At 52.6% G+C, this 23,262-nt stretch overlaps 1 protein-coding gene across 4 annotated transcripts in view; it reads left to right on the forward strand.

The window, feature by feature from the left end:
* Atp9a (ATPase phospholipid transporting 9A (putative)) overlaps nucleotides 1–20,551 on the forward strand; it is a 106,887-nt gene extending 86,336 nt beyond the window's left edge. For all 4 annotated transcript variants that reach the window (XM_028769539.1, XM_028769536.1, XM_028769538.1 and 1 more), the window contains 13 exons: nucleotides 759–851; nucleotides 1,441–1,524; nucleotides 2,383–2,553; nucleotides 5,534–5,632; nucleotides 6,288–6,377; nucleotides 6,489–6,633; nucleotides 7,428–7,492; nucleotides 10,683–10,838; nucleotides 14,246–14,310; nucleotides 14,965–15,073; nucleotides 15,836–15,893; nucleotides 17,316–17,519; nucleotides 20,088–20,551. In XM_028769539.1, the coding sequence (XP_028625372.1) occupies nucleotides 759–851; nucleotides 1,441–1,524; nucleotides 2,383–2,553; nucleotides 5,534–5,632; nucleotides 6,288–6,377; nucleotides 6,489–6,633; nucleotides 7,428–7,492; nucleotides 10,683–10,838; nucleotides 14,246–14,310; nucleotides 14,965–15,073; nucleotides 15,836–15,893; nucleotides 17,316–17,519; nucleotides 20,088–20,224 (1,476 nt within the window). In that variant the 3' untranslated portion in view covers nucleotides 20,225–20,551. The remainder of the gene's footprint in view (nucleotides 1–758; nucleotides 852–1,440; nucleotides 1,525–2,382; nucleotides 2,554–5,533; nucleotides 5,633–6,287; nucleotides 6,378–6,488; nucleotides 6,634–7,427; nucleotides 7,493–10,682; nucleotides 10,839–14,245; nucleotides 14,311–14,964; nucleotides 15,074–15,835; nucleotides 15,894–17,315; nucleotides 17,520–20,087) is intronic.
* Nucleotides 20,552–23,262: the final 2,711 nt, after the last annotated feature.

Genomic DNA, 23,262 nt, shown 5'->3' on the forward strand with positions numbered 1-23,262 from the left:
GGGGGGGAGGGAGAGTAGGTCCTGGCTGCTGGTGGGAGAGGGGGTGGGGGAGGGGTGAAGGTCCAGGATGGCCCCAAATGCCAACCGTCTGAGGTGTGCAGGACCCTGAACCGTGTATTCCGTCTCCCTATTGTTTATGGAGCACAGTCGGCTGCCACTGCACAGCCCGTGGGTACAATTGAACCAGGCTCCTGCGAGTGGGTCGTGTGGGTCGGTCTAGTCGGAATGGCAACGACTTCCCAAACAAAGTCTTGGTTCTCTTCGATCTTGCTTTATCACTTATCAATTTTCCAAATGCTCCCAGCTGAGCTTGCTTCTGCCTCCTGTGGCCTCCGCCCCTGAGTGAGCCACCCCTTCCCACTTGATGTTTTATCTTTGGCCAAGTGCAAAAACCTCTGGGAGGCTAGAGAGATGCTGGAGCCGTAAGGGCATTCACTGATTTCTCTTCCAGGGGACACGAGTTCAATTCCCACCACCCACATGGAGATCGGAACCATCCGTAATTCCAATCCCAGGGGACCCGGTGCGCTCTTCCGGTCTCCAAGGACTCCAGACGTAGATGTAGTACTCAGACATACACGGAAGCAGAACACCTGTGCATATAAACATCAATAAATTAATTCAAAATATGTATAAAAAACCATTTAAAAGCGCTGGGCTCTTTAAAGCACTCCGCACACTGCCTGTCACAGGAAGCAAGTGAGACCTGGGGACCAGTGTTCACCAGCAAGCTCCTCACTTCCTGTCCCTCTTTCCAGGATGAGTCCACGGGGGAAATCACGTTCTACATGAAGGGAGCGGACGTGGTCATGGCCGGCATCGTCCAGTACAATGACTGGCTGGAGGAAGAGGTAAGCCTGGGGGAGCGAGTGGAGAAAGGGTCCTGGGAGCCTGTACCATAGGGGCCGAGACTCTCAGGGGCCAGTGAGTAAAACCGCATAGCACTGCCGGCCTTGGAGGGAGGAGCGCTGGCAGATGTTAGCAGGCCATCCCTCCGCTTCAGGCTGGTGCTCACACCTGCCATTCAGCAATGATGTTACAGGGCCAGGAGGGGCACACAGATGAACGACAGGCCTGGGTGTCTCTCCCATGGGGCTGTGCTTCAGCATGTTCAGCCTGTTGAAATGATTTGTGGTACCCATGTTTGGGGGTGCACGCAGGAGCAGTGGCAGCACAGCCGTGGTTTTGGTCAGCCAGCCAGCCACGCTTGTGTGTAACCTTACAGCGTGGATCTGGGCTCTGGAACACGCTCCGCTGGCCACGGAAACCCACACACGTGCGCGAGGCTCCCGCTTGCCCCTCCGCTGTTCCAGCTGGAAGCTTGGCTCTGAACTATCTAGCTCTAGGGGAGAGCAGTGTCTGGCTTCGCTTCCCTGGGCCAGTCTCAGACCCGAGCTTCTGCACAGCTCCCTGCTGATCTGATCACTCTCTGCCTTGCAGTGTGGCAACATGGCCCGGGAGGGACTGCGTGTGCTGGTGGTGGCCAAGAAGTCCCTCACAGAGGAGCAGTACCAAGACTTTGAAGTAAGTGGCTTGTGAGACCTTTGCCTTTCATCCCTGATCCGCCTCCTCAGTCACCTCTCCTAGAGACACACCTTCTCGCTCTTCCACTCTGACTTGGTCTTTTTGAGCACACCAGCTTCCCTATTAGCGCAGGGCCTTTGCACATGCCATTTGGCTCACTCATGGCCCACCTCTTCACTTTATGCTCACACGCTGCCTCTCCAAGAAGCCTTCCCATACTACCCATCACTTTCCGTTCATCTTTGTGTGACCAAACCTTCGTCATCACCTATTTTAGGAAGGTTTGAAATAGATCACCTGTTCTTCACCTCCTGCCCTGCCTCTGACTGACTGTCTTATCTGTCTGTCTCTGTCTCATTACTGTTTCACAACAGGGTTTTGCTTGTAGCCCAGGTTGGCCTGGAATCCTCCTGCCTCAGCTTCCTGAGTGCAGAGATGACTGACTTGAGCCATGAGCCAGCCAACCTCATGCTATAAAACCAGCAGGTTTGAGCTGTGTTCCGCCTCTGTTCTGCTGATTGTTCTTTCATCTGTAGGTTATCTTCCCCTGTCTGGCTAATGCCCGTGTCCCCGGTATCTGGCACACGGTGACATGCATTCTATAGTCTTTGCCCGTCCCCAGCAAAGGCTTGTTCCTGTCCCTCAGTTGTGTTTATAAGACATTGTGTGTCAGGTTTCTTCCATGGGTACATGCTATGACTGTCCATGCAGCCCCGGGAGGGGAGTCCAGGCTTCTCTTAGCCTTCACTGCCAGATAAAGGGAGTAAAAGGGTCAGGCTGGAGTCAGTCATCTTCAGGAGGCCCTGCCAACCAGGGCGGCACGGCAGTTTGCTGCAGCCTCACCTCTTCATTCCCCAGGCCCGTTACGTCCAGGCCAAGCTGAGTGTGCACGACCGCTCTCTGAAGGTGGCCACGGTGATCGAGAGCCTGGAGATGGAGATGGAGCTGCTATGCCTGACGGGCGTGGAGGACCAGCTGCAGGCCGACGTCAGGCCCACGCTGGAGACGCTGCGCAATGCTGGCATCAAGGTAGGGCCGCCCCTGAGACAGCCCGGCCGGGTCCGGCGGCAGCGCTCAGACCTTCAGCAAGACGTTGGCCGAAGGCCGGTCCTGGTGCCCCATGCCGGGCATCTCAGCACATGGGAGTCAGTGGTAGCATCTCAAGTTCAGGGCCAGCCTGGGATAAAGTGAAGAAGTGAAAGAAGAGATGGGAGGCGGAAGGGCAAACCAGAGCACCCCACCCTTGATGGTGTGGCTTGGGAGACCGGCTTACATGGCTATGCTTCTCCTGGCTGCCTCCTCACAGGGCCTCTCCCTGAAGGTCAGGGGCAGCTGTCTCCTAGTCACTCAGAGCAGCCCTGTATCCAGCTGCACAGTGCGATTCAGTTGAATGACTGGGGCTAGTGGCTGGCTGTTGCCCTGGCCCAGTGCGAAAGGAACGTCCACCCCACAAGAGGAGTGAAACTTCTATATTAAGCTGCCGTCGGGCCAGAAACAATCCAGACAGCTATTCTGCAGGGCCAGTAGAGGGCGTCTGAGGACCAGTGAGCCCCTGAGGGAGTGCCCGAGAGTGCACTTGATTCTAAAGGTCCAGGCCATTGCTCAGAGGACGTATGTAGCCCAGGATGCCCCCAAACTCCTGACTCTCCCACTTTGTCCTGAGTGCTGGGATTGTACTTGTGTGTCTGTTTTTATGTGGTCCTGGGGATGGACCTCAGGGGTCTATGCGCGATAGGCAAGCACTACCCAGTACTAGCCACAGCCTAGCCCTCAGGGTGGCATGTAAGTGTGGTATGTGTGTCTGTGCACACGTGTGTGCTCAAGAGCATGTGTGTGTGGCCTGTGTGTATGTGTATGCTTATGTATGCATGCACCCTCACATGTGTGTGTGTATGTGCATGTGTGTGTATAGTGTGTGTATATGCACATGTGAGTGGTGTGTGGTATGTGTGTGTGTGGTATGTATATGTGTGAGTGTGGTATGTGTGTGTCCACACGCATATATGCACATATGTGTATCTGCATTCGTGTGTGCATCTGTGTGTGTGGTGTGTGTATATGTGCATGTGTGAGTGTGGTATCTGTGTGTGGTATGTGTCTGTGGATGTGTGTGGGTGCAATTATGGGTATGTAGACACAGAGGAGGACATGGGGCATTTTCCTCTGTCACTCCCCACCATACTCCCTTAAGACAGTCTCTCTTGCTGACCCTGGAGGCTGACTGCCTACTGACAGGCCCAGGGACCCTCCTGTCTCTGCCTTTGACCCCAGCACTGAGGTTAGGGGCATGCAGGACTACACTCGGCTCCCTCTGTGGTGCTGACACGGCAAACGCTCTTACCTGCCGAGCTGCCTCCCCAGCCTGTCAGCAGACACAGCACAGACAGATGAGGCGACTGCATCTGGCCATACAGTCAACTCTCTGTGAAGTTGAGGAGCATGCTCTAACAGGGGCATAGTGCCTCACATAAGCTGTGTTCTTACATGTTCAGTTAGTAAGCGCCATATGTGACTGAAGGCAGTAAGTGTGCCCACTGTAGCACTAGCTGCCCGTTAGAGTGTGCTGGGTCCTGACATCACTCTGACTCCTGTGCTGCTCTGTGCCAGGAGAGTCTCGGCTTCATTGCAGTCTTACGGGACCACTGTCACATGGGGTCTACCCTCCTCCATCTCACCATAATGTGGCCACAGCTGCATTCGCAGACTTTACTGACTGCTCCCCAAGAGGACCCCAGTTCAGTTCCTGGCAACCACATGGCTGTCAATCCCAGAGGACTCCATGCCCTCCTCTGGCCTCCGTGGGACTCATAGTTCATAGGTCTACACACATGCAAAACACTCATACATATAAATAAAAATACATCTTCAAAAGAACAGGGATAGGCGAGGAGAGGAGACGGTGGTTCTACAGTAACAAGTGGACACTGAGTGGCAGGCCGGCCTCACACAGTGTGCGTGTGTGCGTGCATGCCTGCGTGTATGCATATGTGCGTGTGTGTGTGTGTGTGTGTGTGTCCCTGTGGATCAGCACCCATGTACCAGCTTGGAAGCTTACCGTATGGACGTGGCCATCAGGACCAGTTGGGTCCCTTGAGGCAGGCCTCGTACTGCCACACTGGGGAGTCTAAGCCGTGCCCTTCTGGGGCTGTAGCATTCTACTTTATGTGGTCATATTTGTCCCCAGGTTCTCTTCCTCAACACTGTTCCACCCACAAGTGAAGGGTCTGTTGCCACTGTGTGGACAGGGTTTTCCTGTTCCCTGTTTGAGGCAAGAGGGGCCTCTTTGGCCACTGAGAACTGAGGTTCAAGCCTGTACCAGCCTTTGGACAGACACAGAAACTGAGCCAGGAACACTGGTCCTGCTCTGCAGGGCTCACCCTGTGAGGCAACGCAGCCGGCACTGGAGCCTCAGGGTCTTAGGTACCTGTCTCTGGATTCCTCCCATCGTCCCGTGAGAGACACGGCTCCGTGGGGCACAGAGCACTCCGTCCGTGTCTTCCAGAACACCGTCCCACTGCTCGCCCCACATTGCTCATTCTCTTCCCTGCACCAGCCACTGTGCAGCAGGTCGCTTCAGTTGTTTAGCTCTTGAAATGTAGTCCATGTTGGTCTTGAACTCACAACCCTCCTGCCTCTGTCAGACATTTACTAATGTATCTACTGCCAACAGTCCACTTTTATTTTATTGTTTTTTTGTTTGTTTTTGAGGATGTGGGTGGTCTTGATATGTAGCCTAGGCTAGCCCCAAATTTATAGCAATCCTCCTGCCTCAGCCTCCTGAGGATTATACTTGTGCCCCACCACATCCCATTCCAACTGGCTCTTTCTTTCAGCCCTTGTTCCACCTATCAGTAGCCCCACCCCCCAAGCCCTATGGTGGGCTGTCCCTGGGGATCAAAGGGACTCTGAGTCTCAGGGAGTTTGGTGTTCTTGGGAACCTCACTGCCCCAAGGGACAGATCAGCTTCAGAACCCCAACCCTCAGGACTGTTTGCTTGCCGTGATTTCAGGTTTGGATGCTAACGGGGGACAAGCTAGAGACTGCCACATGCACAGCCAAGAACGCACATCTGGTGACCAGAAACCAAGACATCCATGTCTTCCGACTGGTAAAGCATCGTGCTGGGCCCCTGTGTTTGCATTTGTCTTATAACCTGGAGTGAGCCTCTAAAGGGAGGGGGAGCAGCCACTGGTGGCCTCCTACGGTTGTGTAGGTTACTGAGGCTAAGGGCCCAGGCGAGCATCTCTTCAGCTGGTGCTGTGGAACTCCACCACACAGCCTCGAACTCTGACCTTTTTTGGGTGGTTTTGCTCTGCTTTGGGGAGCAGAAGAAAGTTAGGTCTCAGAGCTGCTTTGACATTGCCAGTAACCAAGCATGCTGGCCAAAGCCTACAGCAGCATCTGTGGTTAAAAGTGATACAGATGCCTGGCGCCCCAGGGCTACTCTTCAGGGCTCTGGTTGCACGGCTTCTGACTGATAAACATGTCCTGGCTTCAGTCTCCCCGAGGTGGAAGGTTGAGAGTAAATTCAGGGGGTCCTCATGGCCCCTGTCCCATCGGACTGTGAGCAGCAGGTTTTAGTCCTTGGAAAGTGGCAAAGGCTTTTGAGAGTCATACAAACAGGCTCCTGGGCCCACAGCATCCTTTAGTTATAGCTGGTGATGAGAAGGAAGGACACTGTCTGTACAGTCTTATAGGCCAGTGTTCATCGTATCTGGCCATTTCCAGAGAGCCGAACCTTCCCCACCTCTGTCCCCTTTCAGGTGACCAACCGTGGGGAGGCACACCTTGAGCTGAATGCCTTCCGCAGGAAGCATGATTGTGCCCTGGTCATCTCTGGAGACTCTCTGGAGGTGAGCGCTGGGCACTGACAGCGGGGTACCTCTTCTGCCGTGGGCTTCAGGAAGGTGGTGGTATTGTCTGACCCCACGTGGGCCCTGCTCGTGACCACACCTCTTGGCCAGGTTTGCCTCAAGTACTACGAGTACGAGTTCATGGAACTGGCCTGCCAGTGCCCAGCTGTGGTGTGTTGCCGCTGTGCCCCCACCCAGAAGGCCCAGATCGTTCGACTGCTCCAGGAACGCACGGGGAAGCTCACCTGTGCAGTAGGTAAGTTTGCCTGGGTGGTAGAGTGCCCCTAGGAAGGAGGAGCACGCCTGAGCTGTGGTCAGGCTTGCTTGGGTGGTGGCAGTCAACTGCCCAAGGCCCTGTCCTGCTGGCCCTGTCCTGTGACATCCTGTCCTGCAGATGCCCTGAGCTTACCTTTCACAAGGAGCCTGAGTCCTGCTGCTATGAGTTCGGACTCCCAGGCCTCTTGGCTTAGGCCATAGACGCTAGCTTCCCCTCTGTGGCTCCTGTTACTCTGTCCCTTGAGAGAAAGGAGACAAAGGTGCCTAAAGGGAAGGATCTCTGCAGTGGCAGATGGCCGTGGCATTCCAGAGGCTGCGGGACCCCATGCTGAAGTTCAGACCCGGGTTCAACTCTCTCAACCCTATGGTCCCTGACTGGTTATCACTCGGTGGCTGCCTTTACCCGCTTGGGCCTTCATTTTCCCCCTCAGCAGGATGGGGATGGTGGTGGCAGCCTTCTCACCCATGTGTGCAAAGACTGGGGACGCCCGTGGGCCGGTTACCACCGGCAGAAGCCATACACAGTCCTCTTGAGAGGAGGGGCCTGTGGTGATTGTAGATGTCAACCACTGCCACTGCTTAGCGTTTGACCCTGGCAAGCCACCTAGTTTCCGACACAACCTCTTTTGAGGGTGGCTGCATTCGTTGTGCGGGACATAGTCTACACTCAGTGAAAGGCAAGACGTGGATGTTACTCTGAGAACGCCGCGTGTGAGCCGTCTCTCTCACGTCTCCACATTCCTACCTCTCCTTTCTGTTCTGTGTGCTGTACAGGGGACGGAGGCAATGACGTCAGCATGATTCAGGAATCCGACTGCGGCGTGGGCGTGGAGGGCAAGGTGAGCGTGGGCGTCCGCTCTTTTATTTGAAGCGGGGTCTCAGGTATTCCGGGCTGCTGAGGGTGACCATGAACTCCTGTTTCTCCTGCTCCTCTGAGACTCGTCCCACCACACTGTCTTCATGTGGTTCCCGGGAGCCTTTGTATCCGGAGTCTGTACAGATCTCTTAAGTGTAGGTTTAAGAAGCACAACTGAGCCAGCTGTGGTGGCTCACGTCTCTGATTCCAGTGCTCAAGATGTAGAGGCCGGAGAGTTGTGGCCAGTTCCAGCCAGCCACAGCTCACAGAGCAAGACCCTAACTCAGAAAATCAAAAAGGAGGTGGGGGCTGGGGGAGACGCAGGGCAGAGAGGCGCTCAGGCATGGTTAAGAGTGTGTGTGCTGCTGCAGAAGACTGCCTTTGGTTCCCAGCACCCACACCTCACACCCTCGGGCCCTGTAACTCCAGCTCCAGGGAGGGAATATGGAGCCCTCTTCTGGCCTCCAGGGAGTGTGTGATCTGGTGCACATTCCTACTCCCACGCACAGACACACGCAGAGAATTAAAGATAAAACAAATCTCTGAAGACACCTGAGTTTCAGAGAATCCTTTTATTGGTTGCTAGATACAGATAAAGCGTTTTCCCTCCTGTTAAAAATGATATTGTGATGCCTTCGGGTTTCACCTTATAAAAGCAGTGAGTACTCGGCACAGTGGAGACAAATAATTTAAGGTAGGCCCACCCTTCCTCTTGTACTAGACTAGTAACGCTGGCTAGTCTTCTGAAGTACTTTACAAGCAGTGCTGCTTAGGGGCGTGTGCACGTTTGTCATAGACACCGTCTACACATACTTTACCCATGTGTATGTGTTATTTTCGTGTATACTTTTAAATTTACAACACACCACACACTCCATCAGTCAGCCTGCTTCAGTCGGCTACATCTTGGATTCCTTTCTCCAGCAGAGACAGGGACAGCACTCACTTCTAACCCTCAGTCTAATTTATTATTATTTTTTTTTGAAATCTCTCATTGCCTGTGCTTTTACACCACCAGCTCCATGCCCAGGAGCAGACTTGTTTTCAAGGCTGTCGTCTCTGAGCTGTCCTCAGCTGCACCCTTCCTACAGCTGCGGGACTCATCCCGAGTGATGAGGACCGGTGCTGGGGTCCGGCTCAAAGGCTTTGCTCCCAGTTCAGCAAAACTCAGTGCTGTGACTTTCTGTTTTGAGAAAAAGTATCACCTTGACCTGGGGGTGTGGCTTCGTGGGTGAGACAGCTTGTGCTGCAAGTGTGGGGACCTGGGGTCACATCTCCTGCACCCACATAAAACACTGAGCAAGTTCAGGTGCACCTTTATCTCTAACACTGGGGGCTGGAGACTGGTGGGTCCCCAGAGCTCACTGGACCACCAGCCTGGCCTAACCTGCAGGTTTCTGCTTCTCTGAGGCCCTGGGTCAGTGCAGTTCCATGGAGAGGGGGAGGGAAGACGCTCAGTGTCCTGCCCTGGAGGGAGCATGCATATGTATGCATGGGCATGCATAGCTATACACTCAAGTACACACATACACATGTGCACACACATGTGTGTGCACATGCACACATATACACATGCGTATGCATGGGCATACATGGCTGTACACACATACACACACATGCACACACATGCACACATACATAAGCACACGTGTGTGTGCACATGCACACATATACACATGCGTATGCATGGGCATACATGGCTGTACACACATATGCACACATACATAAGCACACATGTGTGTGCACATGCACACATATACACATGCATATGCATGGGCATGCATAGCTGTACACTCAAGTACACACGCACATGCACACATGTCCACACACACATGAAAGCACATGCACACAGGCACACACACTCTAATTATACATATTTTAAAATATCATTTGTTGGAAAAATTTGCGCTCTGGCAGTGAGCTCCATTTGACCCTCCCTTCCTTCCCGCTGCCCCGATGTCCACTCTCTTCCTCGGGACCTTTTGAAAGTAGATTGCATACATTTCACATGAAATACTTCCCAGGGGCCTTAAGAAGTAGCATCCCCCTGCATCAGCACAGCAGCTGTGCTCTACCCTCCTACCCCACCCACCCAGCCCCGGGCCTCAGATGTAATGCTGACCTAATGATTCATGGGCATTTTGCCCGATTGTCCCCAAAATGTCTTTGTAGCTTAAGAACAAAAGAAGCTCCAGGAAATAATCAAGGCCCTGAGTTCCCCTTATTAGCGTGCGTGCGTGTCTCTTTAATCTTCTCTAATGTAAAACACTTCTCTGATCTTTTTTTATATTTTTTTGAGAAGTGTTTGATATTTATGCCGTCGATACAGACTGCATTTATTTATTTATTTATTTATTTATTTATTTATTTATTTATTTATTTATATGTGAGTACATGTGTATGCGTGTGCGTGGCCCAGCGCTCACGTGAAAGTTAGAGGACAGTTTGTGAGACTCCGTTCTCTCCATCTGTCACATGCATCCCGGGGCTCAGACCCTGATTGTCAGGCTCGGCAGCAAGTGCTTTTCTACCTGCTGAGCCGCCTTGCCGGCCCTCCATTGATGTTTCTGAAGTATTCAGAACATCAGTGAGTCCTTGGGTCAGCTCACTCTGAGTGGCCCATGTGGCAAGAGTGTTAGTTAGGTCAGGGGTGGGGCGTGTGGGGTGTATCTTCTGGGTCACTTGGTTAGGCACCGACGTCCCGCTCTTTCCATACCAGTGTCAAACACCTGCCTTTGGAAACACGAATGCCACTGTGTGAGTGCACTGTGAGCTGTCTCCACATCCATGAGCATGCAGAATCATTCCAGAATATTCTACCCCTGTGATTGGCATTCGGCTTTCCCTGTGTTCTACCCTTCAGGGCCCTAAATGTCATAAAGCACCTATTGGATGACCCCACCCCCACCCCTGCTTCTCATAGCCACTGGGGGTGGAGGTGAACTTAATACGGCATTCATCTGACCTCCAAATTACAACTATCCGTGATTTAGTATGTTTTCTATTTAAATAAATTCCTCTTTTTTAAATCAAATTTGACTTGGACCACCAACTGCGAGTAGCCTGAAACCAGAGAGTCTCCTTATTGAACGTCTTCAAAGGTCTCCTTGTCATGTCCCAGTTGTTTCAATTAAAAAGAGGAACGCGCCCTGACCTCTGTGTGCCGATTGCAGGAAGGAAAGCAGGCTTCGCTGGCTGCAGACTTCTCCGTCACCCAGTTCAAGCATCTCGGCCGCTTACTCATGGTGCACGGACGGAACAGCTACAAGCGCTCGGCAGCCCTCAGTCAGTTTGTGATCCACAGGAGCCTCTGCATCAGTACCATGCAGGTACGCGGCCGCTGGTCCCTCCCAGAGTCACCAACTCGTATGTGTGCACAGACACCCAGGTGCGGGCCACTGGTCCCTCCCAGAGTCACCGCCTCGTATGTGTGCACAGACACCCAGGTGGGCGGCAGCTGCTACCTATTCACATGGGCGTGGCACCCAGGTAGGCAAGCAGCTGGCATCTTTCACAGGTGCAGACAGGCACACCGTGCAGGTGGGTGGCAGCTGACAGTTCTTACAGACAGATGCATGCAGGCACGGCAGGCAGGTGGGTTGCAGCTGGTACTTCTTCACAGTTACACACAGGTGCACTGCCCGGGTGAGCAGGCAGCTCCAACTTTTTTGTGTATACACACGGGCACATTGCCCAGGTGGGTGAGCAGCTGGTACCTCTGCACTGGTACACATGGGCAAATTGCCCAGGTGGGTGGCAGTTAGTCTCATGCCCAGGTGCCTGTGACAGTCACTATCATAGAAAACCCAGCAGTTGGACAGCAGTGCTTTGGAGTTGTGACCCCCCACCTGGCCACACCCCAGCTGACAGCATTTAGCCAACCCTCCACCCCCCCCAGAGGGAGAGGTGGTCAGACAAATAGTTTGGCTCCTGTTTTCTGTGTGCAGCAGGGCCAAGGGCTGGCGACCACATCAGAAGAATAAATGTGGTGTTTGAGACAGGGTCTTACTTAGTAACCCAGGCTAGTGTGTGTGCAAGTATGTGATCCTCCTGCCTCAGCCTAAGTGCTGGATTACAGTCAGGTGCCACCACCCCTGGTTTTAACTCACCTTTCTTGAGTGCTTCTTATACCCTGGCTAAGTGTTTGTAATGTAGTCAGTAATCCTATCTTCCTTACACTAGCCAAGCCCATTTTATAGGTAGAAAGGCCAAGGTTGAATCAGCGTGAAGTCTGTTCATTCTAGGGAGATACAACATGGCCTGCCCTGCAGACTCAAACCTTGCAGGAAAAGGGTTTCCGACCCCAGCCCCTCTGCAGGCCTTACGTTGAAATACTTGAGTTTGGTGCTAAGAATATTTGAGTCCTGTCTCTTTTTGCCTTTGCCACTGAGGACCCGTAAGGGCCATGGACACGCCATTCCCGGATTCAGGCTGACCTTTCCACCTGTGAAGTGAACTGGTAGGATCTGTCGTGCCCTTGAACTTGGCACTTGGAAAACAAGAGTTCAAGCTGAAGGCATCTTCACCATCATCAGTAAAACCCAGCAGGACAGTGCATGAATGTAGGGCAGGCTGGCAAGGTAGCTGAGTGGGTAAAGGAGCCTGCTGCCAAGCCTGAGGATGTTTCAATCCCAGAACCCAAGAGGTGGGAGGAGAGAACTGACTTCCACTGTTGCCCTTTGACCTCTGTTCATTCCAGTTCTGTAGAAAGCTCAAAGGCACATGGACATGTGCACACACAGTAAATGCAGGCACATATGCATGCGCACACACACACACACACACACACACACATACACATAGTTTGTAGGAAAGGTGTGTGGCTGTTCATGGAAGGCAGCTCCCCATGCGAGAGGCGCCTGGCCTGCCTCACGTGGGAGAGCCCCTCCCGGGCCCATTGCGGAGAGGGGGAGGGGTTCTGAAGCTGCACAGCTGCTGAGGATCATCAGGCTGCTCTGTACTTTTAATTTATGCTAATCCACCATCAGACAGTTATGCTAATTCACCAACGGGACCAGGCAGGCCGTGGTTTTAATCACCGGGAGATTAATGATCACGTCCTTGAGCACATTCACAAAAGCAGACAGACGGGCTAGCATCTGCAGTACCTAGGCATTCCCACTGTATCCACTCAAAGGTTCTGGAAGGTTCTGAAGCGAGCTGGCCCCGTCCATTGTGCTCTGGAGGAGCTTTAGCCCCTGTCCGAGACAGCCTTGCCATAATGATCTCTGATGAACAAGACAAGTGTGTTTATTTCCTGCGAGCACCCGTATCTAAATGCTGGCTTGATGGCTGGCGAAAGGGGCCGGCGTGTGGGGAGGCGCTCTGAGGCGGGTGTACAAAGTGCAGTCCAGCTGGATGAGAAGCCACTGGAAGGTGACTTCCCCCATGGTGAGGTTGTGAAAGTGTATCAGAGGAGCCAGGCTTCCTGTGGCTGTGGAGTTCAGCGGTACTACAGCTAGTGGCGCTTTCTGTAGGCCTTCGCTCTGCGCCTTAGTACAGGGAAAAGCGCTTGGCTTGCCCGGCTGCCGCAAAGGTTCTGCTTCTTTTGGTGTTAAGGAGTTTTGGTTTTGGTTTGTATTTTGTTTTTGTTTGGTTTTGGTTTTGGTTTGGTTTAGTTTGGTTTTTGATCCTGGGTCTTGTGTATCCTGGGCTGGCCTCAAACTCTTTCTATAGCAGAGACTGACTGTGAACCTCCATCTCCCTGCCTCCACTTCCGAAATGCAGGGATCACAGTGTGTGCCACCATCCCTGGCCCAGGTACATTTTTACAAATGGCCTTCACTTAGCACTCCCAGCATTCCTTGGCTTATACTAGGACAGTGGTGCTCAACTTCCCCAATGCTGCAATCCCTCAATAGAGTGAGTGCCTTGTGTTGTGGTGGCCCCCGGTCGTAGAATTATTTGGTTGCTACCTCATAACTATAGTTTTGCTTCTGCTAGGAATTACAATGTGTGTGTCTGCTATGACCTCTAAAGGGGTCCTGACCTCCAGGTTGAGAACTGCTGTCCTAGGAGGTAGGCACTTGAAAGCCACAGTCCCTCCATTAATGTGCAGGCGTTAGCATGTGGGTGGCATCAGCCAGCACTTGGGCTCCCCAGCAGGTCTTCCCAGCATGCACTGTTGTCCAGAGTTAGAAGCACATACTACAGCAAGAGCTGCCAAAACTCCTTCCTGCCTTCTCTCATTTGAAACACTAGTCAGCCACATATGGTACAGCTTGGTGACGACATGCTCACCCAGTAGGTACGAGGTCCTCGGTTAGATCCTGAACATCGCAAAACTAAATTCAATGCAATTTCTTCCAAATTCTAAACAGTAATGTCTTCCACACTGACCTCGAAGGTGACCAATATGCCTCACAAGCTGTAATTCTGAGCTGTTGGGAATGTAGGCTCCTTAGGAAGGGCCTGGCTTGACTCCCAAAGGGCCCTACAGTGCCTTCAGGACCTGAGTGTGAGGCCTTCCCAACCCCAGCACACAGGGCATGACGTTCACAGAGGAGGCTGAGTCTGGCTGTGTGTGCTTGCTGCTTCTGGCCAGTCCCAAGTGAGCTGTGTGCTCTTGGGCCAGCACCTGACCCTCTCTGGGTCTCAATATCCTTACCTGTATCATAGAGATGATGAAATAGTCCAGACTTCCTAGGGTGTTGTACGGACCACAAGGCACATGACATTACATGGATGGGGCCTGTGCCGTGACTCTCAGTGACACCAGCTCCCTCCTTCCCTGCAGGCCGTCTTCTCCTCTGTATTCTACTTTGCATCCGTTCCTCTCTACCAAGGTTTCCTGATCATTGGGTGAGTCATTGCAAACGAGCTGTTCACTTTCACATCCCAAAAAACATCCCACAGGGAGAGATGCACAGAAAGTCTCCGTGGCACCTTGGCTTCTGGTTTTGAGACTCCTCGAATTAACAACACTTAAGCACCCTTATCAGATGGGGGGGGCAGAGTTATACACACCACATACATGTCCACCACAAACACATACACACACATATATATACTCCCCACCCCCCACACCACAGCAGACATAATATATCACACATACACACATCCTGCACACTACATACACATACCATACGCACACACACCATGTACACACACCACATACATACATACCACATAAACACACCACACACACATATACACACCACAGACCATATACACACCACACACCGCCATACACACACACACATATACACACACTTACCCCCTCTCCCCCATCCTGCCTCCCTCTTTGGCACTGTTGTAACACACACAGTTGTCCTGTTTAGTGACATAGAGACGGGAACAGGCGAATTCCCACCTCTGTCTTCCATCTTGAATCTCCAGCACTAAGAGCTGGGCGTGGTGCATGATGGGCTGGCAGTGGACAGGCGGGCAGAAGGGAGGTGTCGCCCTCCGCAGAGGACGATGGTGAGCAGTGTCTCGTGGTGGCTGTTCCTCCAGGTACTCTACCATCTACACCATGTTTCCCGTCTTCTCCCTGGTTTTGGACAAAGATGTGAAGTCAGAAGTTGCCATGCTGTATCCTGAACTCTACAAGGACCTCCTCAAGGTTCCCCAGCCTCCCCCACTTCCCCCGTCCCTCACCTCCTCCCTCCGCCTTCCCTCCCTCTTCCTTCACACTTGCTCCTCCTGTCTGATGGAGCAGAGGCGTGGGGGCTCACTTTCTTTGGAGTAGAAGGTGTAGGGTTCTGTGGGAATAGCCAGTGCAAACTGCCAACGGTCTGCTTCTGAGGAGTCACCAGGCCTGTTCTGTAGCTCCCAGCGGTGCTCCCGGAGCACCTGACACTGCACTTCCAGGGAGGCAGGAGCTTCCTCTCTGTGCCTGTAGAGTTTCCCTTTGGCTGTTTTTGTTTTGTTCTGTCTAAGCCCAGGGCCTTGTGAGTGCTAAGCAAGCAACCTACCACTGTGTTGTCTTCCAAGCCGACTTGGAGCAGGCTGAGTAGACTAGGCAGGCCTGGAACTCACAAAGATCCACCTGCCTCTGTCTCCTGAGTGCAGAGATTAAAGGAATGCTCCACCTGACCTTTCTTTTCTAGGGATCTCAATTAGTTGCCCAGGCTAGTCTTGAACCCACCACCCTCCTGCTTTAATGTCCATAGTATAGCTGACAAGACAGGCATATATCAACTCTGGGTTCTCTTTGAAAGATGGCATTTTTTATTCCATATTGACAGGTTGAGGTAGAGAGGGGGGCTTGGTGGGTATTTGTGCTAAAAGTTGGCAGTGGTTAGTGGGAAGAGTCCCAACAAGGTTGACGGCAGCGAGCCTCCAGCCTCTGTCATAACCTCCGGTCTTCCTGTTTCTCATCTAGGGGCGGCCACTGTCCTACAAGACGTTCCTAATTTGGGTGTTAATCAGCATCTATCAAGGTGAGGTGGGAATGGGAGAGCAAAGCTTGTTCTTTGTTTAACCTTGACCTTCAAGGGGAGGGGCCGGTTCTGGAGAGAGAAGCTAGGACCTGAGATAGAGCCGGGAGCCTGGCAGGGCACGCAGCACAGCAGCGGTCTGCAGCGCAGCATGGTTGTTTCTTGGCTTGGCAAAGTTAGAGGCCTACACAGGTCAGGTCCACTGCCCCTCACCAGAAATGTTTGAACACAAGGTTTTGAGTCCTGATCGTGTAGGACAGAGCGCAGGAGCACCAACGACATTGTCTAAATGACCTCTGGGTAATCATATAGACTTGGGTCCCAAGGCACTTCATATATATACACATACATATACACACTCGCACACACACACACACACACACATACATACATACATACATACATACACACTCACACACACATATGCAGAGACTAAGACACCCCAGGGGATGGCCAGGTCTACTAACAAAGTGCTTGCTTATGGGCTGACAAGATGGTTCGGTGAGTAAAGGCGCTTGCTGCCAAGGTGACAGACCTGAGTTCCATCCCTGGATCCCACATACTGAAGAGAACCAACTCCCCAGATTGTTCTCCAACCCTCCACAGTCTACTATGCTGCACACATCTGTGTACACACACACACACACACACACACACACACACGCTAAATCAGTACAAAACTAAAACAGACAAAAATCCAAGAAGCGCTTGCTGAAGGTGCTGCCTTTTATAAGAATACCTAAGCTCCCCATGTGTGTTCATTTTCTCCTGTCTCCTCTCACAGTTCTATTTCTGGGTGTGTTTTATAGCACAGTTGTGTTTTTTGTGCACCAGTCTGTTTGTACCAGGTGGGCACACGTAACATGAGTGCTGGCTTGTGTCCTTCATGTTTTAACCCCCATGGGTTAAAATGTTGAGAGCCCAGGGGTTTGAAGGGGATTGTCAGGGCTTAAGGCATGCATTGGTCAAAGACAACAAGCTGTCGTCCCTCCCGCCTCCTGCATCCTCCCCTCCTCCATCCTCAGTGGCCAGCACAGGCTGGGATGCAGCTCTCTTGCAGAGTGCTTGTCTAGCACAAAGAGAGTGGTTGATTTGATCCCCAGCTCACGCCTGACCTCTCAGCACGAGGGAGGCGGAGGCAGGAGGATCAGAGAGTCAGGGCTACCTTCGGCTACATGAAACTCATCTCGGAACCAAACGGATCATAAACATAAGGCAGTACCTCAGGAAGCTCGGTGCTTACTTTCCCTGGCACTTCCTTTTACCGTTCTTTCTTGTCCAGGTGACAGTGCAGTTCTGTCTCTAGGTGCCGTCCCTCCAACCCTCCCCTCAGACTAGGGAGACCTTTGCTGTCGGCTGGAGGCTCCCAGGGTGGCAGCCGGGCAGTAGGTACACCCCTCCGACTGCTGTTTGTGGTGCTTGCAGGGAGCACCATCATGTACGGGGCGCTGCTGCTGTTCGAGTCGGAGTTTGTGCATATCGTGGCCATCTCCTTCACGTCCCTCATCCTCACCGAGCTACTGATGGTGGCGCTCACTATCCAGACGTGGCACTGGCTCATGACGGTGGCCGAGCTGCTCAGCCTGGCCTGCTACATTGCCTCCCTGGTGTTCCTCCACGAGTTCATCGGTAAGACCCCGAGCCTTCACCCCAGGACACAAGTGTCCTCTCTTATTTTATTGAGATTGTCTACTGTGTAGATCAGGCTGGCCTCAAGCTCATAGAGAGCCACTTGCCTCTGTCTCCGTAGTGCTAGGATTGAAGGCGTGCACTGTCACATCTGACAGATGCCTGTGTTTTAAACTCCACAGAGCCGGCTGGCGTAGGAAGGGGGGGTCTCTAATGAACTCATCAAGAACAGTGGGCTGCTCTATCAGAGAGCGCTGTACCTTCAGATTTAACTCACTGCTGATGCAGATGATTTGAATGAAAAGCCGGACATACACAGACTTGTGGTTTGCTCATCAGCAAAATCTAGCAACTGCATGTGCAGAGCTTGCTGTCCGGGCCACTGGGGGTACTCAGCATGTACCGAGTGCATGCATAGGCTTAGGGAAACTAGGTTCATTTCTTCATAAGGACCAGGGCCTTTGTCGAGTCTATCTGCTGAGAGCCTGCACACTCCCCCGTTTCCTGGGTATGGAGGGATGGCTGTGTTTTCTGTGCTCTTCTAGTGACTGTCCCGGGATATGGACCTGGGATGGGTCAATGAGGGCTCATTAGCCTCGTGGCTAAGCCAGACTTTTCAAAGTTTTGTTCCTTTCTTTTCCGTTTTTGGCTCTCTTGGTTACCATGAAACCTCAATCAGTAATTCAGTCTGTGGCCCACCAGCACCTGGGAGCCTGGGCTGATTCTGCCCCCAAGGCTGTCCCTGTAGTCCTGATCTTGCTCTCTGGGGGCCACCATAGGTTCCACCACAACTACTGCTGTCTGTCACGGCTGGCCAAGAGATGGGACACTTGCCCCCAGCAGTGGGTGTTGGCCCATTTGGTACACCAGGAATGCCTGCCCTGAGCCATGGTGGCACGGCAAGTGACCTTCTGGTCAGAGGGTGCAGGACACCTGTGGGAACTTCCGGTGGGCACAGGAGGCTGATGGGATCAAAGCTGTAGAGAGAGAACCAGGGCAAGGCCAGAGGGTGCCAGGCGGACCCCAAGTGAACTGGATTCCAGGAGTTCATAGGTTAGATAGTGTGGAGGGGCATGGGGAAGAGGAGACCCAGCACAGGGACAGCGGGTGATGTGCACAGGGAGGACAGAGGTTGTAGAGGGAAGTGTTACACTGACCTCACCTGCAGTAAGTCATCTGAAGGTCAGCCCAGCCAATGCTCACCCCTGTGTGGCCAGCTGCCAGGGTGACTCCAACTACTCTGTCCCAGACCTGTCTCTGTCCTAGAGAGCTCCCCACAGTACAGTTCTAGAGTGGACCCAGTTCCAGCAACCCAACATTTTCTCTGCTGGGTCCCCTTGCCACTCAGCTAGGGCAAACTCAAATCTCTGGGCTGTGAAGTCCCAGGGGCCTGTATGATCCTAGGAGGCCAGCAGAAAGTGTCTGTGTTCCAGACAGTCCAGTCTGAATAGGACCAGAGTGAGCTCAGATACCCCTAGGGCATGTCTGATGATCAGGGCACAGCTTGGCTCCCAGGCTGCTTCCCTGCCCCTTACTCCTGCAGTCCAGATGGCAGTTCACCCCTTCGGAGACTTTGCCCTTGGTTATAGGGGTACAGGGAGGCCTGCAGGAGGCCAGCAGCTTTTGAGAGGGTCGTGTGAGTAAGACAGCCACCACCAGGGCAGTGAAACCCTTCATTAAATGTCACGGTGTCACGACAGACATAGCTAATGGGTGGCACTGAAGGAAGCAGATGGAGGGAACAATCTGCCAAGGTTCCTTAGAGGGCCCCCGTGAGGGAGACTGGGACATTCGGGCTAGCCCAGGGATGCCCTTGCTGCAGGCTCTTCTCCCAGCCTAACTAGCTCCAGTGAAGCTAAAAAGAGCATCACCTTGGAAAGGGAGACAGTAGTGGACACCGGTCTCTATTCAGAGAGGTTTTCTGAGCACTTCGACTGTGCCCAAGGGTTTGAGTCTGAGGGAGTGCAGAGGTTTGGTCCCTGCCTAGGAAGCCGCAGGTGGCTTGGGAAGTTGAACAGATAGATGAAAAAGGTACAGAGGTAGGTCCTGAGCCCAGCACATAGTAGGTGCTTCACTGATGACATCCTCCTGTCCTCCCTTTCCTAGGCTTCCCAAAGCTCCTGACTTCTCCACGTCCAGCACCAGACAGAGCCCCTGCTCTGAGTGAGCCTGGTCTCACCAAGTGGCCTCTGCCCACCTTGCCCTGTGGATCCCTTTCCTGGCTTTCTGTGGTGTCACTGAGCCCAGACAGCCACTGACAGGCACACCCATGCATTGAATGTCACTTTCTGTGCTCTGGGGCTCAGAAGAAACTAATTGTCATTTAGAATCAAAAACACCCGTGGGAATGTCTTCCGGAAGGGCCTTCTCCTAGCTGTTGAAAGTTAACATTTCACCAAATGTGGGGGCAGGTAGGAGAGGGAGAGGAAGTGAGGGTCACGTGTGTCATGGCCCATGGCAGGCCCTCTGCAGAAGAGAATGTGGCTCAGGGGACAGAGAATGCTTTCTTTGGTGGCCTCAGGTACATCTTGTAGAACGCTCCCGTCATGGCCTTCTTCTTACTTACAGATGTCTACTTCATTGCCACCCTGTCATTCCTGTGGAAGGTGTCTGTCATCACCTTGGTCAGCTGTCTCCCCCTCTACGTCCTCAAGTACCTGCGGAGACGGTTCTCCCCCCCCAGCTACTCAAAGCTCACTTCCTAAGCTGCAAGGCTGCCGCAGGGCCTCCGGTCTCTGCGCTCTCCCAGGAGGAGGTTGAGTTCCACGCATGAGCTGCCTCAGGTGGATGGTGCAGTCATGGCTGCCACACGAGGCTTCACTGAGGCGAGACTGGGCACCTAACGGGGTTGTAACACTGGCGGAACGGGAGGGAGGGGCCTGAGAGCTGTACCTATCAGAACCTTGGGTGCTATGCTGAGGTGAGGGTGAAGACGTGGGACCTGATGGCCCGTCTGAGGTTTGTGTGGGTCACTGTGCAAGCTTCCTTATGGTTTGAACCTCTTGTTATGTGATAAAAGTCTCTGTCTCAAAGGTTGCAGGCTTTTTATTTTTAAACAGTCTTACCACAGGTGCGTTCTTCATGTCACGCTTGCCCTTAAGAAGGTATATGCCTTCCCTAATCTCAGCACCCAGGAGGCAGAGGCAGGCAGATCTGTGAGTTTAAGGCCAGTTCAAACAGAGGGAGTTCCAGTCCAGCCAGGGGCCCCATAAACCCTATCTCCAAAAAAAAAAAAAAAGTATTTTCAGTAAAATACAAAATTTGGAAGTTGGGTACAGTACATGCTCAGAATCCCAGTAATGCAAGGGCAGTACTGCAAGTTTGAGGCCAGCCTATAGAGGGAGTACCAGGCTAGTCAGGGTTTGTAGTAAAACTGCTGTAATGTGTGTGTGTACATTCATGAGTGCATGTGCACACACACACGAACACAAACATGTTGGGTTGTAGTGCATGCGTGTGGGACCTGTTGGGTTGATGTGTGGGTCCCACCTCTGTCTTGCCACCTGGCTAGGGCCTCTCGTGGGGACAGAGGCGCAGGAATTTGACTATGTTCACTCCACGCTGGTGCTGGGCGGGCATCGGGCTATGTGAAGCCTCAGGACTCCGCTCGGGGTTAGGGAGCACAGTCTAAGGTCCTGTGGGGAGCCAGAGCTCTTGGCTTGGGGTTCCCCAGGCCAAAAGGTGGCAGGAGAACTGGCTGGTTCTCAGGTACTTGGGCTCTCAGGTGCTGCTGGGGAGCTGTGGAAGGGCCAAGACCAAAGTGGGGATGTACAGGCTAGATTTGCCTGCAGCCAAAAAGGGGGAGGATGAGAAGCTCTGGCTGCTCCCGTGGGGATGAGAGTTCTTGGTTGCAGCAACTAGCTTGCCTGAGTCACAGCTGGCTCAGCTTGCTTGCTTGCTTGGGTTGGTGACCTCCGTGGTTGGCAACGCAGAGAGTTCTTCTGTGGGTGATTAGACTGTAGCTCTATAGAGGAAGGTGTGCTCCACTGTTCCCCACAGCGGATTCCAAAGGAGAGAAATAGTTCATGGTCTTAAGATATTTATTGTCATGATGGAAAATAGATGAAAACTATACCCAAGTATTTTCAGGGCGGGCCTAAGGTTAAATACCTTTTGCAAGGAGGAGTATCTGGGAAGGAATGTTTAATTGGCTACACCCCTCTGGCCTTTAGGTACTTCATTAATATGGAGATCTGTCTTGAGGCCCTCTCACCTATAGTCATGCCCTCTACCTGTGGAGGGTCTAGGGAGTGTTGTCTATGTGACTGGAGGACTCCACTCTATGGAGGTCTTTGGCCTTGTGTCAGGAGCCTGGAGTCTGGGAGCGTGGCAAAATGCATGCTGTCCCTTAGGATCACCTGGGGTCCCCGGTGATTCCTAGCCGGTGCTCAACCAGAAACCATGCTGTCCTTTCACCATCCTACAACCCCCTCTTTTTCTTTTTTAAAAGAGAGGCATCATTGGAATGACTGTGTCATTTGTAGTGAAACTTTTAGGTGAGGTGGAAGTATCAAAACGCCTCACAGGGTGGAGGGGGAGCACAATTAAGGTGAGGAGGGTGAGGGTGTTGGTTGGGAAGCCAAGGGATCATTGACCCAGTTAATTGTTCCACGGATTGTACAGTTTGAGGCTAATAACATCAGTTTTAAACAACATTTGATTAATCTAGATAGACGCCATGTTTTCCTTACTAACATGTAACTTCCCCCAAGTTCAGGAGCCATTTGACTTTGGCAAGAGAGTTCATCTGTAGCTGGAAGGTCCAAGTCTGTCCTCTGTAGGACTCAGCGCGTGTCTCAGGAGTCTTCTGTCATATGGGGTGTCTGGAGGAAGGCAGTTTATTGTCCCAGGCAGGTCCCAGGAGATGGCATTGTCTCTGCTGGATCTGTGGGAGCAGCACTGTCCTTTTCCTTTGTGTGGATGGCCTATAGGGTGATCACGACAGGGGAGCAGAACCCCAGCAGGGGGATGTCTGCCATTATGATCCTAGAAAAGCAAGGGCATTTGAGGAAATCAGTCTTGGAAGGCATCCTTTAAGTCTGCTGTGGACGGCTGTGGAAGAGAATGTCATGGTAATTGTGGATCTGGGATAGGCAGCAACAGCTTGTCTGTAAAAGGAAACTGGTCATTAATTAAGGCTTGAATAATGGTGACCAGCATAGCTGTCCTTTCACAGTCCTACACAAAGATGCACACAAACACACACGCATGCACACACACATGCACACACAACACACATGTACACACATGCACACATAACACACATGCACACATACAAACACATGCACACATACAAACACACATGCACATATACACAAAAACACATGCACATATACACACACAAACACATGCACACACACAACACACATGTACACACACAGGAAAAGTAAAACCACAATGCTGTTGTGTAGATGGAGGAGGAGGAAGAGGGTACGATTTGAGGATTTGTCCTGAAGTCCTCCTCTCAGGAGGGAGAAGTGGAGTCCCTTTGGACAGCCCCACCTGTGGAGCTGCAGGGAGCCCTGGCACAGGGAGGGAAGGCTAAGAAGGGAGAGAGGATGCTGATGGCCGCACGTTAGGCTCGATCCACTCTGACAGCCTGCAGCCGTCCTTGAGTTGACTGTTTCTACCACCTCATAAAATAGTCCAGCAGTGTGACCCTACTGCTGACAGCCAGTGACCGGTGCGACACTTTGAGCAGAGTTGCTCCAACTGGAAGTAGCTGCCGGACAGCCCTTTAATG

Source organism: Grammomys surdaster, unplaced genomic scaffold, assembly GCF_004785775.1.
Source record: "Grammomys surdaster isolate TR1022 unplaced genomic scaffold, NIH_TR_1.0 193, whole genome shotgun sequence".
NCBI classification, from domain to species: Eukaryota; Metazoa; Chordata; class Mammalia; order Rodentia; family Muridae; genus Grammomys; species Grammomys surdaster.